The 19,613-nt window shown below is 39.1% G+C and overlaps 1 protein-coding gene across 1 annotated transcript; it reads left to right on the top strand.

Annotated features, from left to right (window-relative positions):
• The first annotated feature begins 13 nt into the window (after positions 1-13).
• On the top strand, positions 14-18,695 carry LOC136239323 (CUGBP Elav-like family member 3). The gene is made up of 12 exons (XM_066030057.1): positions 14-293; positions 360-442; positions 487-535; positions 590-721; positions 768-847; positions 894-1,043; positions 1,095-1,121; positions 1,369-1,519; positions 2,483-2,728; positions 3,642-3,785; positions 18,005-18,204; positions 18,262-18,695. Exons 1-11 carry the CDS (start codon positions 56-58, stop codon positions 18,169-18,171), a joined length of 1,467 nt encoding a protein of 488 aa, XP_065886129.1. The 5' UTR covers positions 14-55; the 3' UTR covers positions 18,172-18,204; positions 18,262-18,695.
• Positions 18,696-19,613: the final 918 nt, after the last annotated feature.

The raw sequence follows: 19,613 nt of genomic DNA, 5'->3' as shown, positions 1-19,613 counted from the left end.
AAGCGAGACTCGGACAAAAATGTGAAAGTTTGTCGAGTATCGTAGGATAATTAAAATGGCGGCGTTGCCTCCTATGGAGTTCGGGTCGGTAGGAGGACAGCAGCAATCTTCTCAAGCGCCACCTTCACCCGAAGCGCTGCAAGTAGCCGATAAAGACCCGGACGCCATTAAACTGTTCGTGGGGCAGGTACCCAAAACTATGCAAGAAGATGACTTACGACCTTACCTGGAACCATTTGGCGCCATTTACGAGCTAACTATTTTACGAGACAAAGTTCAGGGGACTCATAAAGGTGAGTTAACGCCACGTGTGAGTAATTTCCGCTCGTGATAACTCAGACACTCAATTATCACGTTAGGATGCGCGTTTGTAACATTCTGCACTAAGGACAGTGCAGAGACCGCAATGAATGATTTACACAATGAGAGAACACTTCCTGGGGTAAGTATTACCTGCTCGTCCAGTTGTTAATGGTCACGTGATAGATGTCAAGACCTATGCAAGTAAAGCCAGCTGGGACTGATCAACGTTCAGGTAACGTAATGTGGTGATGTTGGTAGGTGTGTCATTGTCGTGGTGAAATAATAGAAGAGTTACGGAAGATCTTTGTGGGAATGTTGAGCAAAACATGTAATGATCAGGATCTTAAGGACATGTTCCAAGAGTTTGGACCAGTTGAGGAGGTCACTGTATTACGTAACCATGACACCACCAGCAAAGGTTGCTACTGTGTTATTTTATACCAAATAATACATTGTTACTTTAGGATGTGCATTTGTCAAACTACCTAGTCGTAATATGGCACAGGCAGCTATTAATAAGATGCACGGCTCTCGTATTATGCCAGTAAGGGTAATTAACATCTAGTAATTGTTATTATAATATGTAATAGGGTGCTAGTGCTCCGCTGGTAGTGAAATATGCTGACACAGAACGGGAGAGACAAGCTCGTCGCATGCAGAAGGCTATGCAACAGATGATGCAGATGAACCCGTTAGCATTAGGAGCTGCGCATGTCTATAACCCATATTTCTATTCCCAGGTCAGTATTGATAGTATTACTATAACGTATTGACACTTTGTTCTGTTACAGGGTATTGACCTGTCTTATGCTGATACTGTAAGTGATTAATTATAACCTTAGGACATAGAATATTGTCACCTAAATTTGTTCCCAATTTATTATAGTCCTTACCAAAAAAAACTCTGAGATAAATATTATTATAATTGTCCCCAGGTGTGTGGGAATTTGTCATAGTTTCTTTTGCTGCAGTGTTAGAAATATTGGTTGGCGATTGGCCTATTTTGTCCATTATTTCTAATGTTCACCTGGTGTATAACTGATGGATATCATGTTGTTGCTATAGTTACAGATGGCAGCAGCTGCGCATGGTCTTGGAATGCACAACAGTTATAATGGTGGTCAACCTGGTAGCCTACTCAGCCCCACCTCCCCAACACATGCTGGTTCATCATTATCACCAAGTAGTGGTAGTACTGGGGGATTACCCTCACCTGGTATGTGGTATGGAGTATGTGATATTGAGTATGTACTTGTTTATGGTTAATGTTACATCACTGGTTGCAATGTGTAACTATAAGAGCATGTGACCAAGTTCCTAACTGTTTAAACTACTAAAATATTCAAGTGGTTTAGAATTTCATACGATTTAGTATTGTGTCTGCAAACTCTACACCACATGGTACAACACATTCAAGTCTTTACTAAAATTTTGAACTTCACAAAGTTTTCTATCCCCTCAAATACGGGTTTGTATTTAGTAATATGGAGTATAAAGTATGTACTAAGTGTACTACTGGTGGTATGGAGTATGGACATTGTACAGTTGTAAATAGTGATTTGTTGTGGTGTTGTGTAGAGACAGAAATTTGTAAAAATGTGATGAAATAAAACGAACTGAAGGACTAGATGCATGTGCTATATATATGAGCCATGTTAATATTTATGGGATGGTTTTATCAGGAGAGACCTGTTTTATAAGGTCACTGTGTAGTAAGGTCACAATGTTGTCAGGTTTTTTAAAAGCTGAATAAGCAGTTTACATGATTCAGTTACCTCAAATTGCTGCACTATAGCCTCAAATGAGTACAGTAAATTAGGGGACACCTCTCTTGATGAACTCTTTACAAAATAAAGATATAGATGATATTAAGGATATGATCTGGCTACATTAATTTTTTACATCAGAAAGAATTTATTGTAGAAGTATTCTGGTCCCAAGTGTCCATTATTATGAATTGAGGGGTTTACCAAACAACTACTCTGTTATTATTTGAAGGACTATATGTCCACAAATGAAGACAGTTTATGAAAACTACGTTTGAGGTAATGTGGGGAGTTGTGATGGTAGCAAAATGTCTGAATTTTGTGAATGATAACATTTTAAAAAGGACAAAAAAAAATTGATTTCTTGAAGATATCCATCTGCCCAGTTACATTGTGTCATGTGACCCCTACAGGTCTCAGCCTACCAAATATAGGCAATCTCAGTTTGGGCTCATCTCTCAATAGTTCACTCAACTCTACCCTAGGGGGCACTTATACTGATCCATTATCAGCAGCAGCATCTTACTCCCCGACAATACCTCAGCAATATAATGGAACAGCAGCTGCTGCAGCTACCTTCTCCCCTGGTGGATACATGTTTGGAGTACCACAAATTGCAGCTGGACAACAACTAGCACAGCAGATACCTCAAAAAGAAGGTGTGTAGTGTGTATGTAATGTGTGTGTGTGTGTAGTGTATATGTAATGTGTGTGTGTAGTGTGTATGTAATGTGTGTGTGTAGTGTGGGTTAGAGTTAGGTTTGAGTTAGTGTGTACTCTTGTATGTACTGTGTGTTAGTGTGTGTGTGTACATGTGCGTGTTTGCACGCTCTTGTATTTACAGTGGAACCTCTCTGTTGCGGACAGTTTGGGACCCAGCATTTTTTGCTCTAATATAAGATTTTTAGAGGGTAAAAATATTTTAAGCAGACCTGTTGGGACCAAAATTTTTGTCCTTGTTATGGAGGTATTTTCTATTGTGTCCTTAATTTGGAGAGTTTGTTAAGAGAGATTCCACTGTGCTGTGTGTGGTGTGTGGTTGTACTGCACTATGTAAATAACATTGTAGGGCTCCGGGTAGAGTTCCAAAGTAGAGTTCCAAAGTAGTTAAGATTTGTTCTACACAACTAACAATCAGTTCTGTGTAGTTTACTAATCCATGAATAAAAACGTTAAAAGTTTGAACATATAAAATTATCATTAACACTTTAGAAGTAGTTGTAAGAGACTAGCTACAGATTTAAAAAAAAATAGATGTGTGCTTTTGTGAGGACTTTGTGTTCTACAAGTTGTAGTTTTGGAGCAGACTAGCCACATAGTAATACTAAGGACCCATTATCCCTGTAGATTGTAACAGGATGTGGTGGCCTCTCTGGAGTCCCCAATGATGAGACTAACATATTTCACATGTGAATTTACTTGCTTGCTTCAATGTGGCTACATGTTAGCTTTTCGATAATCACAAAATTTTAGCAGCACCATCTCATCTGTTACCTTAGTTTCTGCCCCCCAGGTTCACTGAATATTAATAAATTCCTACAGTAAACAATCACTGAATAACTTCCTACATAGGTCCAGAAGGCTGTAACTTGTTCATCTACCATCTTCCTCAAGAAGTTACAGATGACATGTTAATGTCATTATTTCTACCCTTTGGCAATATTATCAGTGCTAAGGTCTACGTTGATCGGAACACAAAACAGAGTAAATGTTTTGGTGAGTATAAAGTGTATAGCTCAGTATGTATACTACGAGTATTAGACATTAGGCTGTATGGGATGTATTGTATTAGTAAAGATCATTAGTGCTAAAACCTTTAGAGGGCTACAGATGATGAGTATAGTGGCAGTGATAACTGTTTGGGTAACAAAAGCCACAGATATTAACAGTGAAGTAGTTAGAACTGTTTCACCTGATTTCTGTTGAAACTTGTTCTTGATCGACAAGAATTGCTATTAGCTCACTTGATTGCTTAAGATAACAACAAGGTTACTGATCTTGAGTAGTGACACTGCCTCTCATGAAGATAACAACAGGGTGACTGATCTTGAGTAGCAACACTGCTTGAGCAGTGCCACAGTACAACTTGTAGATTACAAACATGACTAAAATCTATATAGTTCACAACTTCTAGGATATCTTCTTTACACCCCTGTATTAAACTATTGTAGCTTAAGGAACCTTATATTTGTGAAACTTTGTCATTTTGTTCTGTATAATGTTGGCATTCAAATTACAAGTTCAACGAGGGTTGCTGTATTTGGCGGATCGACGGATTACGGATCATGTGATGAACATACTCTACTGCTCATTGGCAGCTAGCTGTAGCCCATGCTGCAGCTGTAATCCTATGATCATTTTCATGAAAGGAGAGAGTGTGCCCTGGCCATCAGACCACTGAATCGACCTGCTTTCCTGTTCAGAATCTTCGTTTCAATAAAGAAGATCGTCAATAGCTAATCAGCTTGCCAAGTTAACTTACTTATAAGTGGATAAAATCCATAGTCTCCTCAAACACCTGCCTATCCATGGCTAAGGATGTACACGTGCAGCTCCAGATAGCGGACTATATAGACGTACCGGAGTGATGGCCAATGAGGTCTGTGCTTTCGTTTAGCTTCCTTGCTCAGTGAAAAATGCTCTGAACCTTATGCTGCTGTGATGGGATGGCTTCAATGCTGCTTATCTTTCTCTTTGTTACGTTCTGCCATCCGATGTGTGATAGGGTCACTAGCTCTTCTGCAGGCTCCTTTGGTAGACCAGTCTTGACAGCTGGTTCAGGCAGAAACAGGACTCACTTTGTTCTTTTATACAGGACTCACTTTGTTCTTTATTTTTGTGTGCTCATGTTAATTTAAAAAGCAAACTATATACATATCTGGAACGTAAGACTGTAAACGGCCATAGCTAAATCCGTAAATCTGGAATGGTGCGTGGGAATTTTGGTGATGAAGTAAAGTGTGCAGCATTTTGTCATCATTAGTAAAATGATTATTATACCAAGTAGACTACAACACACTCCAATGAGCAGTGGAATGTGTTATACGTGATCCGTCGATCCGTGATCCGCCAAATACAGCAACCTGTTCAATGAATATCAATATTCTCTTCATTGCATGTGTTTTGTGTGGCTTTAAGGGTGAAGAAGGGGAATTGTCACCTGAAGTGAAATTTTCTTTTTTCTTTTAGCCCATACCAGTATAACAGGTCACTTGTTTAACTACTACTTGTTTGTAACATTCCTAAGTAACACTGTGTATTCACTACAGTGGACCAAACCCCTTTGTTCTCAGTTAAGTGGATTGTTCAGATAACTGAAGTCCATACATTTATATACAAAGCTCTGTTAAAATACTCTAATAGAGCAGTCACTTTCAATTTCGAAGGCTGAGGGCCAAATAAACTAGTTAGTGATGCCACAATAGAATTGTTTATATCATGATATATGTAATAGACCTGATAATCATAGTACTTGGCAGAGGCTGGACACGATATGCTTGTTCATAATTGATATTCTGTAATGAATTAGTAATGCGAATAAACAAAGCGCTTGAAGTACAAGTGTTTTTACAGTATCCGGTTAATCTGGGGGGGGGGGGCTCAGGCTGGGTTAGCTATTGCCCCTCCCCCCTAGGTTTATACCTAAAGCCTTGAGAAAAGGAAAGGTTTAATTGATCCCAAAGTTGTATAATCCAATGGTCAATATTCAATGGCATCACAGTAAAATTTCACCAAAATTGAGTAGATTTACACCTAAATTTTCAAAATTTTCCTGGGGGAGCATGCCAGCAGACCCCCTAGAATCCGAAGCAGCTTACTTTGCCCCCCAGCTTAATATTTTGGGTTGAGCCCTGAGTATTCAGTAAACAATGTTTTAGTACACTTTTTGATTGCATGTACAGATTACAAGACTTATTTAAATTCCAATGTTATATTGTATACTTATAACACACTTACGAGGGATATGACTGAAATATACACATGACTACCAAGGGTGCGCGGTCAAGGAGAATGTCTTGTCCCTTATAACTGGTATATTCCTTAGCCACTTTAAAAGAGTAATGGTTGTCATTATGCAATAGCTGGTTAATGTCTGACCTCAAACCACCAACTATTTGACACCTGTGATTCCTGGTTGTCATTGAGCCTTATCTGAAATTACGTCACAGACATAAAATGGCCGCTGTAGTGTGGTAATGTTCGTAAAATTTGTATGGGCGACTATGTGAAGAAAATTTTTGAATGGCAATATCTCAGCTAAGATGGAAGATATCGAGCTCTAACCAGCAGGTATGGTTATAAATTAGCTGAAAGAATAGGAATCTAGCGTTGTTTTGAAACTCAACCGAAAATCACTTTTACACACTTATCGTAATGTCTTATAGTCATACTGCTAGTTAGAGTTTGATATCTTCCTTCTTAGCTGAGATATTGCCATTCGAAAATTTTCTTCCCATAGTTGCCCATACAAATTTTACGTATTTCCCCCCACACTACAGCGGCCATTTTGTGTCTGTGACGTAATCTTACAAATGTAACGCGTTACCTAAGTAATGAAGTTACTGTAATGAATCTAATATTACATAATATTATTACTATGAGTAATGAAGTTACTAATCTCGTTAGTAATCCACTGAGTAACATATCTAAACTCATGTCAAATTAACCCATACATATTAATTTTCCGTAAAATATTATGCGTAAAATAAATGTACAGTGGCCTATGAAAGTAATCTAGATTAAAATTTCATTATTTATTATAACTCTTGTTCTGAAGGCGGTATCAATTTTGTTTGGCCGCCATTGCACATGCATAAGCTTCCTCTATCTGGTGATAACAAAATTTAATAGCTTGCAAATCTATATATATAAAGCTGTCTATCTGTCTGTCTGTCTGTCTCTCCAATGCCCGTAACTCAACAACCAAAGTACGTATCGATATGGGACTTTAACGAAATTAAGCGCTCATCATCTGGCAACTCCAAGTTTGTTGTTACAAACCGCTACGTGCTTCCTTTCGTTCTCTACAATTTGTTGAAGATGTTGGTGTAGAGGAAAGCTTGAGCTACATTCCTGTCAAAACCACAAACAAACAGGTTTTTACACATGATGCCTGCATGTGAATTCAAATCTTTGAGTGCTGAAGTGTCAAGATGCCAAAGCTAAAGAGACGGTTTTCTTATCACACTTGCCTCCTCCATAGCTAAGTGGTACTGATTGTCATCTTCGAGCAGTCCCAACTTGAGGCATGTCTCACGGAAGGAACTGCACAGATCACCATTAACAGTCCTCCGAGCAGCAAATGACTGAGGACCGTTAACATTATGTAAAAGTAAGTGGAGATAAAAGCACTCTCCTTGACGTGGGCTGATGGTGTAGACCCTACCCAAGGCTTGAGCTTGCTTAACACCAGGGTACCCAGCAACCTGTGTTCCTTGTTTCCTCCTCTTCAAGACTTGTTGCTCCACGTGTAATATTCAGGAACATCAACATACAATAGTGTCTTGGCAAAGTTGTCTACCTGACATAAAGCAAAGAATTCTGTGAAGGTAGTCTTCGGAGGGGCCCCTGAAGCTTGATCCCTTGCAGTGTCCTCAGTGAAATAAACTCGCTGACCATTCTCCAAGTGCACAGCTAGTTGTTGAACAGGAGGAAATCTCTCATGGATCGGGAACTCCAGTATCCTCCAGGCTGCTTCATTGCTGCTGATGTATCGAGCATTCTGATACTCAGAGATCTCGTCCACCTGGTCTGAATGTAGTGCAAAGGTTGCCTGATCACAGCCCTTGTGTATGTACTTCAGTACATACTTGATGGAACTGATGGACGTGCAGTTCAACATTGCAGTGGCAGTTTAAGGCTCGCAACAAAAACTTGTTGTAAGGCACTATCCACCTGTTGTCAATTTCCTCAGTTACCTGAGAGCTTCTCACATTAATGATGATGGTACTCACCTGGCCACCATCTTCAGGGCTTCTCCTCCTGTACAATGGGTAGCTATCAGTACCTAGTTGGGTCTCAGATATCAATGGTTTGGGGTACTTCTTACTGCACTGGCCATGTTCCATGCAAGGAGACAATGGATTGATGCTCCCACAGGGTCCATGTACCATGTTGGACATCGCAATCTGGTGCAGTTCAGGGCATCAGGTATTTCAGCACAAACAATATCATCTATTTTATCTGGTGTATCTTGTGTTCTGGAATCAACCACACCAAGATGTGAGCATGTGGTAAGCCACGCTTTTGCCATTCCACTGAGTAAAGCGAAGCCTGTGGTTTTCCAAAAATCATTTCTGCTTTTAACATCTCTAGCATTTTCTTAAGTTTGAGCCTAAAGACTCGAGCCACTAATTCTGGACGATCCTGGGGCTTTTGACCTGGCAACAGATTGTTTTTAATTTCTGGCCAGTTGGGATTGCATGTCATTGTAATAATCAAATCGGGGTGGCCATATTTCCTAACATAAGTCATGGCATCCTGTTGACATTCATGCATATAACGTGGCCCACCTGTAAATGTTGATGGCAGGATAATTCTACGGCCTACATTGTTAGGGTCCCCGTCTCCATCAACAATTGCATCTCGGAGATCCTGATAGCAGTCAGCACGAAATGCTTTTTGCTCACGCCTAAGAAATTGCAACCGTTCTGTTTCAATTTTGCAGTATGCATCTACCAAGAACTGTTGGAACAGTCGCTTGGCCCTAAGCAACACAGACACATTTTGCCTTACCATGATGTGGTAGTGGTAATATACCAGGGCTGTCAATTTTTTATTGTTAGCTAGTTTAAGATTGATATGCCACCCATCAGTACCATGAGAGAAAATCAGTGGGTACTGCAATGGATCATAGCTTCTGTGCAATTCCAAAATATGATGCAAACCACCATCCCTATAATGCAACACTATGTCCTTGTTGTTTGCATTTTTATTAGGCATCAACACACCCACCTCATCACACATGGGACTATTGTACCTCCTGGGGTGCTCATCTGTAGGTCTCTTTGTTTCATTCAACCCTGATGTTTGTTGGGACATCATGTTGGTCAAATAAGTCCTTAGCCACTTTCACATAGTGATTGTCATTATGCAATAGCTGGTTGATATTGCTGACAATGTCTGGCCTTAAACCACCAACTATTTGACACCTAGTGGCCACCTGTGACTCCTGATTGTCAATGAAATAAACCTGACAAAATTTTGGAGACTCACCCATTGATGGAACAATGCTACCAATCCGATGATATACCTGACCCTGTATTTTAAAGGAGGGATTAAAGCCACAAATTGTCACCTCATTACAACCAAAGCTGGTCATTTGAAATGCGGAATTATATTTACGTATGTTTGTCAGGAAATGTTTGCTATCACTGTCTGTACCTTCATACAGGTGTTGCAAGAAAGGCTGTGGTTGAGGGAATGGCTCCAGTTGGACATTACCTTTAGAACAACAAAATGACTCAGTCTCCCCAGGAAATTTCAATGCCCCGCAATGTGAACACTACACTAAGTGTGCCTATATCAGTTGTGTTGTAGAAGGTGTCTGGCTGATAATTAATGGCCATTAAGCTAGGTAGTCTACTGGCACTTACCTGTTGTCGACGTGTGTTGTTCATCTGCTGCTCCTGAGCTCTGTACTGTGTGGCGAGTTGACGGATAACTGTTCTGTTGCTGTTCTTGTTCCCTTACGGATGGATCAGCACGCGTCTGCCATCTTGCAACTGTATTCTGCTGCTGTTCTATATGTCTTGTTACTGGGTCTTGTCGATCCAGGCTTCAGGCAGTTGTGTCCCTTTGTTGTTCTTCACGGGCAAGGCGATGGGCTTCAGCATCACGTTGTCGCCTTCTCTCTACTTCATCTTCTCCTGTTTCTGCTGTTACTTCACGGGAAACACTGGCACCCAGCTGATATAATTCGCGCTTTCTACCCCTTTCCTGTTGTTGCTTATCTGGATCTTGTCTTTGAATCTGTTTATGTCGCTTTGCTTGAGAAGCGCGATAAGAAGACTGTCTTTTTAGCTTTGGCATCTTGACACTTTAGCACTGAAAAGATTTGAATTCACGTGCAGGCGTCACGTGTAAAATGCTGTACTAAAAAGGTTCACTGGACGAAAAAAAAGATGTGCAACACATGCGAGTCTCGATCCCACTACCTCACGATTATGAGGCACACAGCCTCCCTGCTAAACTATTGAATCCTTGTGGTTGTAGGTGAATTAAAGGTAGTTATAAAGGCATGCATAAGTTGAATAGCTTAGGTATTTACTTGCGGTTCACCATGCGGTTTGTACAAAAATTCCAGTGACTTGCTCTCCAGTCCTACATTCAATGCGCTGTAGACGGCAAACGGCAGCAGGTAGAAACGTCTTTAAACAAACTTGGTGAAGCTAGATGATGAGTACTTCGTGGAGCAAACAAACCCCTTTGATACGTGCGGTGGTTAGCAAGATAGCTGACTGACCCGAATGGAATGTAGACAGACGGACGGACGGTTTTTCAGCTTTATATATATAGATACCAGTTTGCCATGGTATATCAGTTATATACCACAGTGCAGTGCTTTTGACCTTTGCCACAGGTGTAGTATAGATGTGTTTAACGAAAAGGTGTGGTCATAGAAATACCCCGTATGTGCAAATTACCAGCCTTTTTTGTAGGGCGAAAGAAATGTTATGTCAACTGGAACTTATCAATTAAGCAACGATAAAAACGAGTAGTTTGAGGACTAAAACCATTAGTAAACTCAGGCATGGTAAATAAGTTATCTTTCAGATGCTTTTAGGAGGTATTTAAAAAATTTTACACTCATTAACCAGCTGTACAGAAAAGTCACTCCATTATTCTTTTTCAGCAATCCCAAGTATTGATAAAGTATGACTATACAAGGCTTGTATTTCGGGTAGTGATTACTTTATGCAGTATTGCAGTGCTCAGAAATACTTCAAAAAAGGTTGGCCTACATTGATTTTCCCGATCTTTTTTGCCCTACACAAATCCAGATTGTGTTATGCAAAAATGGTGTAATATAGTGCCACGCCTTCTTGTTAAACCCGTCTCTATCATTGTATATAAGCATTGTACTATTGCAGAGATTGCTGACCATCAGCCAATTTCCAACAATATTTGATGATTTTGAGAACTTAGAAAGGTGTCTGGCCTAAGCTTACCAGCCTTGCTTACGTAAACTGTGAACAGCTGGTTGTAATTAGTTGCTAGCAGCTGGAAACAACTCCTATATCCAGTATCGTATCACCACAATTTATTATTATTGATATATCACATATCACGATTATCATTAGTTCACTACTACTACTACTGGTAGTTCAGCACCTAAACCACAAAACCAATCACTTTTTGATAAATTCTTATGGGGTTTGTACGTTTATTAGATTTTAGAAGGGGTGGCAAGTTAAAAGTCCTTTGGAACCCTATTTTTGAAGGTTGTCAATAAAACTATATGTTTACATGGAAAACAATCAATATCCTATTAGTTTAAAGGCTGGATCTAGTATTAGACCAGTACAAAGCCTGCAGCTGCAACATGATAGCCCATTAAAATACCACATGAAACAAATTGTTTTCTCAGTCTGGAAGTAAACAAGATTGACTGAAAATGCTATTTTCAAGGGGTTTTATTAAAGTTTTGCATTTCCAATGCACACAATTGTATAGTATCATGTACATATACCACTTTAGCGTGGGTATTTGAAGGTGCCGCTCGGTGCTTAACTTGCATATTTCCCGGGCAATATCATGGGAAAGCGGTTTGCCAACGACTTTGATGCCCAGCCAGTTCAAAGAAACGATACGCTTTGACTCACTATATTGAGCAACATAGAGCTTTGCATTGTGGGACTCGATTTTGTAGTGGTTACTAAACTGAGTATATTCTTTAAGATGGACTAGTTGGTTGTTAGTAAAGGATAATGAAGGCACAAAATAATTGTTTGGGCGATCGTGGATGCGTATTTCTACCCACCGCGTATCAGCCTTTGAACAGACCACAGAATGGAAAAACTACTACTGCTACGCTGAAATAGGTTAGTAACTTACAGTCCTAAGTACTTAACTTAATATAGTAACTTACTTACTGTCCCAATAGCGAAGTTAGTTGGCTTAACTTAGTACAAAAATGATAACAATATAAACTCAATCCCACAATCGCAAGTTTTCTAACATAGCGTGTTGAAGCATAGTAACGTATTAATGACGTTTTAACGTATGGACAACGTTTTGATGGCTATTAGCCCGCGCTTTTAAAACCACGATTGATTTTCAGATGCTACTGTATAAAATAAATGGGATGAGTTCTCATTAGTTCTTTCACCTATTAGGTGAGTGCGCCCCAAGTGATATATATTACTTATACCACGGCTGCTTGGGATTTTGCTGGCATATACACCCGCAGCCCTCGGGCTTTGGGTGTATATATCAGCAAAATCCCTCGCAGCCGTGGTATAACTATTAAAAGGATCATCCTGATCTGTATCGTTTCTTTATCTATAGTACGTTCACGTTGAGCTGAATCCTCAAAAACATTTAATAACTCATGGATGCAATTACACATGATCTTGAAATTTTGGCTGATTTGTAGTACTGCTTGATCCGCTAAAAATATTTTGAAATCATTTTGTTCAAAGGTTTGACATAATATTTACGGCCAATCAAAGTTTTCACAATACATTTCCTATGGGGAAGCCATATAAGTACAGTGTCCCATTACAGCCCTTTCCCGAACTTGTAATGGAGCCAAACTGTACATATCTGTTGTTGACACCTTTGCTGTTACCAATAATCATCTGGTTGGCTGAAATGTTAACTCTGTTGAGAAAAAATCCACTTTTAATTTTTAGCTGTTTTTTAGGATACAGCTCAACGTGAACATACTATAAGGTGTATAGCAAAAGTTACAGTAAAACATCTTCAGACACTGTTTATGAATACGTACATGATCGGTATGATGAGGTTATATGTGTGAAAAAGTAGTTTGGTGTTTTCACCTAAAACCCTAAGTGCTTCTGCAAAACAAAGTATATCTCCTTAAAACACAAAGATTCATGCTATTCTAGCAGTGAGTTTGTCTGAGTTATCTTCTTTCTGTCAAAGGTAGTTTCTGCAACACAAACAGCATAATTAGCGGTGGCGGCAGCAGCAGCTTAGGTGAATGCTACGTAAGCAAATTTTCTGTCAAGCTTCTTGCTTTGTTGGGACGACAGTAATGCCATCCATTAATTCTCTGAGCTTTTGATTACCTGTACTTCATCTCTTGCCAGTAATATTCAGTATCTAGTCTCCTAGGTTTATTCCAAGTTTGTAGTTGTTCTGTACATCCCTTCTGCTCAGATCCAGTATTTAATTGAGACATAATGTATTTCGTATTGTACAGGACACAACTCTGTATTTTAAATATATCAACATTACCAATGCTGTTGCTTTACATTCAAAAGGAACTGAGTGATAAGTAATAGGAAGATTCATTGTTATTTTCTAAAAGAGTACACCTTTGTTATTATTTAGTCTTGGTTTAACAAACTGTTAGCAAAACTAACACCATACCAAACACTGACAAGTCCCAATACTAGGTGATTAATGTACATCCTTCCGTTGGTTATGTAAATATCGGTATGCTGACATCCAATATGTCATTTTAATTATCTGTACTGACACATTAATTAGTTATGCTAGGGCCTGGTATCATCTGGCTTTGGCATACTAATGAACTAGCCATAGTTTGAATACTGAGTGAATACTGAGTCATCCAGCTTAAAACAAATCAACAATCCGACTGATGTAGCCATACTCATGCCTTAGAACCATCTGTCACTGGAATCAAGATATTACTATAGATAAAAATTTCCTCATCACTTGATTTAATTTCACTGTAAATCCACTTTGATAATTTGGCATAGCAGAATTGCAAATGGCCTTTTAGGATAGAATTAAAAGATTGTCTTAGTTATTGATTCATTATATAATAACTTGATCATCTGACACCCAGTATAAGCCTTGCTATGAGTAGCTACATCTCACAATAGAGCTCCATATTCACAGACATGAAGAATTGCACGTTTCAAACAAAACAGGCTTTTTCCCTGTGGTTGGTGCACTGCAACAAGCTAGCCATCACCTTGTTTGTATGAGATTCAGTTCACTCCATGCATATACACACCAGGAATATCAGTATCTGTCACTCTCAATAAGCCCCATCTGTACTTCCAAACTATCCGAAAATAGAGGGACACATACCTCATTGCTCATCTCCCATCTCTTCTTCACAATGCATACAACATAAGAAGTGACTACAAGTTAGTTATGGAAGTTATGTTACTGATATACCTTGCTGTGCTCTATCACTTTCTGATCGAAGATTTAGTGCCTGCTCTCAAATATGTTAAGGTCTATTGGATATACTGATTATTATTATTATTACTAGGACCGTGTCACATACAACCAAGTACATACACCAACGTTACAACCTACCCATTGGGCAAGTATAAACAGTGCCATAGGAAACACTCAGAGCAGTGTGCGTGTACCTGTGGTAATGATACATATGCATACGTACACAGGCAAGGGAGTTTAACTGGCATCAGAAAACCACAATACTAAAACACAACCTACACAAAAACCAAGTTAAGTTAGCTATATTGAAAGTAACTATATATTGTAGGTGTGACGTGTCTCTGAAGATGACTCAGCAGTGAAGTGAGGCTATGCAGAATAAGGGATATGGTGAAGGCACAATTAGCAATTGATCCCAATCAAGCCAATATGGCACAACAGACTCTGTTGTAACTAGAGGCCACTGGTGATGTACCTGTATATCAGCGGTGTGGCATTGGCACAGTGATCACAGCCTATAATATTATGCATACAGCCATGTACAACATACAGGAGATAGTTACACATTGTTGTATATGCAGCACTACATCGGCTTCTTGTTTAGCTATTACAGACTCACAGTAGACTAGTAGTTAAGCCGAGTGGAAAATAATTCCAGCCGCCAGCAAGCCAGATGAAGGTGCCGGTATAATGAAAATAATTCCAGCCGCTAGCAAGCCAGACGAAGGATGAAGATGTAGACCTATAATACAACTACCCGCCTGGCCTCTCCGCAGACGTTTACTAATCTTCTCGTTCGAGCAATCTGTAATTAACAAGGGCGTGGTGCCCGGCGTTATATAGAATTACACGTATGGTAAAGTCGTCAGCACGAACAGGCGTACTTATTATACGGTTGTGCCTTCATTCACAGGCGAATCTATCCCCGCTTAGTTCATGTCTCTAGGCCTCGTAGTTTTCTCAAACATTATTTATTAATTATTATTTATTCATTCATTATTAATGACGTAATTTTACCGCATTTCGTATTATTCTTAGTACTTGGTTGTATAATTACTAGGACCGCGTCACATACAACCAAGTACATACACCAACGTTGCAACCTACCCATTGTGCAAGTATAAACAGTGCCATAGGAAACACTCAGAGCAGTGTGTGTGTACCGGTGGAAATGATACATATGCATACATACACAGGCAAGGGAGTTTAACTGGCATCAGAAAACCACAATACTAAAACATAACCTACACAAAAACCAAGTTAAGTTAGCTATATTGAAAGTAGCTATATATTGTAGGTGTGACGTGTCTCTCAAGATGACTCAGCAGTGAAATGAGGCTATGCAGAACAAGGGACATGGTGAAGTCACATTTAACAATTGATCCCAATCAAGCCAATATGGCACAACAGACTCTGTTGTAACTAGAGGCCACAGGTGATGTGCCAGTATATCAGTGGTGTGGCATTGGCACAGTGATCACACTCTATAATATTATGCATACAGCCATGTACAACATACAGGAGATAGTTACACATTGTTGTATATGCAGCACTGCATCGGCTTCTTGTTTAGCTATTATACAGACTCGCATTAGAGTAGTAGATAAGTCCAGTGGAAAATAATTCCAGCCGCTAGCAAGCCAGATGAAGGATGAAGATGTATAATACAACTACCACCAGTACAAGTATTACATTACTCATTACCTTGTTGTTCCAGCTGGTTGTTTATGAGCGCATCAGCTGGTATCCCAACTGGTCATCAGCTGGTATCCCAACTGGTCATCAGCTGGTTGTTCACTGCATGATGCCTGGAGGGCATATCCTGCACACAAAATACACAGTTACAAACATTTAAACATACTTGTGATGTTGTTGTTTACCAGTAAAGTGGCCTCTGGCCTCTCTGCGGATTTCTCCTGATTTCTCCTTCGAGCAATCTGCAATTAAATAAGGGTGTGGTGCCGGGCGTTATATAGAATTACACTAACTCATCAGCATGAACAGGCGTACTTATTATACGGTTGTGCCTTCATTCACAGGCGAATCTATCCCCGCATAGTTCATGTCTCTAGGCCTCGTAGTTCTCTCAAACATTATTTATTTATTTATTCATTCATTATTAATGACATAATTTATAACCGCATTTCGTATTATTCTTAGTATTTGGTTGTATAATTATTCTCTCTTTTTTGAAGGGTGGGGGGATGTGTATTGCCATGATAGCCTGAGCTTCTAGTGTGTAGGGCTGGGACGAATATTGTAATTTACCTTGGAACATTCGCTAAAAAATTGTTCGTTTGAATCTTCTGTGTTAGCTTTCAAGTTACAGGTTTTCTTGTATTTATGCACATCCTTCTTAAGTTTTATCTTTCTAATCTTATTTAATGATTTTGTAAGCATTTGGAATGTGCATAATAGCAGCAGTATTGAATGACACGATCAATCGACTGCAAATGGGTGTGTCCGCTATACTGCAATTGTGCATATGCACACGCCAACTAATGGCTAAAAGGACGTTCCATGCATTATCTATCACTTTATAAGGTGTTTTAAGGCTACAACTACATTAGCAAGCTAAACTGTAATGGTTTTAAAGTGGGCATGGCACACGAAGATCAGTAACGAAGAGACGAACATCAATCACGCAAGATGAATAAGCAGTTGCAATAAAGATAACGACGTTTATTTGTAATTCCTTCGTAGACTATGAGCACATTACGAAGCTCCAAAGGATACTTTTATAATTTGAAAGTTAACTTAACCTTCAAACCCACGAAACATTCAAAGCCTCGTCCCAGCCCTACTAGCGGAAAGGAGATTTAGCGGAATGGCGGAAACAGCTAAATGATCCAGATTATGGACAGCCTAAGAGCACTATACATAAGTAGCGTGAAGACTCAATAACTGTTAGCTAGTACAATGTAGCTAGCTAGAACTCACCACAATCAGTTGGAGCATGCCAATTTCTGCAGTGTAAAACTAGCATCTTAGCATCGTAACCACAACATTAGGCATAATAAATAATCCTTGATCTGCTCTTAAACTATAGCCTCATTAATCTGTTACCTTGCAGCACACTGTATTCGAAGGGCATGCTACAATAAGCACCTAGCCAACATTCTCACGTGATTGAAAGAAGACCACGATGACATGCACGTTTACAACACAGAGTGGCATGATAACTTTAAAGAACATTCTAACAGACGGTTATGTGTAATAATGTACTTTGGCTAGGCGCTTATTGTAATGTGCGTTTCGAATACGGTGTGCTGCAAGGTGACAGATCGATGATGAAGCTACGTACAGTTTAAGAGAAGCTCAAAGATTATTATGTCTAATTAAACTAAGCTGCAAGTTATACAATGGAGAAATTGGTGCTCCAAGAGAATTTTGGTGAGTTCTAGCTAGCTACGTTGTGTTAACAGTACTAGCAAACAGTTATTGAGTCTTCGTGCTACCATTGTCTATGATGCTCTACCACACTCTACCATTCCGCTGTTTCCACCATTCCGCTAAATCTCCTTTCCCCCCTATTAGTGTGTTATTGTTGTATGTGGTATACCTTGTCACACATCATTGTTCTGTTACAGGTTTTGTCAGCTATGATAATCCCATGTCTGCGCAGTCCGCCATACAAGCAATGAATGGGTATGAAGTACTAACTAAGAAACTTAAAGTTCAGCTAAAGAACAAAAAAAAATTATTGCCTCCTCAAGTTGTTCCCCCCACAATTAATACCGTCACCTCGTCCTTTTAACACAGGTAGAGCTCACATGATCCACACCACTTGGTAAGTTGTATTAATTAGAAATAACCATTATGATAACATGATCTCCTTGTTCAACAGGTTGCAGTAGTCATATTTTGTCCTTGCACTAGTAATTGTGTTCTAATGAGAGTCAAGTTGTCGTCTATTTTTCCTTGCTTTTTCCCTCATGTGTGTTGTATGTGTGTTTTGTCATTGCTGAAGCGTAATTGGTTTAGTTTCCATAGTGATTACTGTTGTTGTCTTGGCAACCACTGGTGGACTGCTAATAGGAACCAATGACACTTCTCCATGTAATATAATCTAATAATTTGGGCCATTTTGTAGAACAAGATTATTATCAAGATATATTATATATTATATTATTATTTTTGATAAGTCGTGTAGAGAATTGTAAATATGTTTGCTGTTGTCATAGTGATAGAAGTTATTTTTGTAAAGTACACGAATTATTGTAAAACGTTTTGCGTGAGTGTGTGTTAAATTAGAAATTATTTTGATGTTATTAAAAATTGTTTATTGGGTGTGGACTTTAGTGTATTCTAATGTTTTGAGTTAGTATAGTCTTCTGTTTGTTTATTGTTTATCTGTATAATTATATCAAGAATTAACTCTTAATAGTCATTCTGACTTTCACAAGATGTTATGGTAGCTATAAGGACACTTTTGACTGATTGTGAACAAGGTCGCTACAAGTCCTTGTACATGTGAGGTATAACCATATTTGGTGTAGCTCCATAATGTTAACAAGTGATGTAATTGTGTTTCCATCAGATCTTACCAAAATTATTAGGATATATTCTCTGTTTCCCATCCTGGACTCAAGCATAATTTGCATGTGGGCAGTCCATTATAAGATTGGCAACTTATCTATTGCCTAGCAAAAAAAACATGCTTTTAAGTTGTACAAGCTAACACTGTTACAAGATGTCTTACTGGAATGATAGCTGATGTGGGTGGTGGATGGGAAACATTATTTAGAGTGGTCTTATTGTACAGAGATTGTTAAGATCACTTAACCTAGAGGTGAACTGGAAGTCGTGAGACTAGAGAAAAGTCCCGCTGTATATGAAGGTGCAGCACCAACAACCTACCTTGCTTCTCTAGTTTGTGAGATGTGCCTTCTATGATATGAGAAAAATGTGTATATCTGTAATGTCATTGATATACCCAACAGATTCCCAACTATTAGGCTAGCCTGTTACTAGTATATCCCTCTAGGGACTGTGAGAAGGCTAAAGCCTGTCAATACAGGGAGTCATAAACATGTAACTGAAATGTTGAAGAATGCAGAAAAAAAAATCCCGTATGTGGTGGTGACTTGATCCCCTGCAACATGTATGTGCCAGAGGAGCCACAACAGCTAGGATCTGTAATCTCTATATTCATCCTCTACTTAGTCAATGACTTCTCGCCATAACTACAACCCCAGG

This window comes from Dysidea avara, chromosome 11 (assembly GCF_963678975.1).
Source record: "Dysidea avara chromosome 11, odDysAvar1.4, whole genome shotgun sequence".
In the NCBI taxonomy this organism is placed as follows: Eukaryota; Metazoa; Porifera; class Demospongiae; order Dictyoceratida; family Dysideidae; genus Dysidea; species Dysidea avara.
The sequence above is the reverse complement of the archived record's forward strand: the minus strand, read 5'-3'. Positions and strand labels throughout refer to the sequence as shown.

What these genes read in the sequence shown, in the direction of transcription:
- LOC136239323 (XM_066030057.1), top strand. Translation starts at nt 56, where the DNA reads ATGGCGGCGTTGCCTCCTATGGAGTTCGGGTCGGTAGGAGGACAGCAG. An exon ending in ACCCATATTTCTATTCCCAG is followed by an intron (nt 1,044 to 1,094) that starts GTCAGTATTGAT and finishes GTTCTGTTACAG; the next exon opens with GGTATTGACCTGTCTTATGC. An exon ending in AAAACAGAGTAAATGTTTTG is followed by an intron (nt 3,786 to 18,004) that starts GTGAGTATAAAG and finishes GTTCTGTTACAG; the next exon opens with GTTTTGTCAGCTATGATAAT.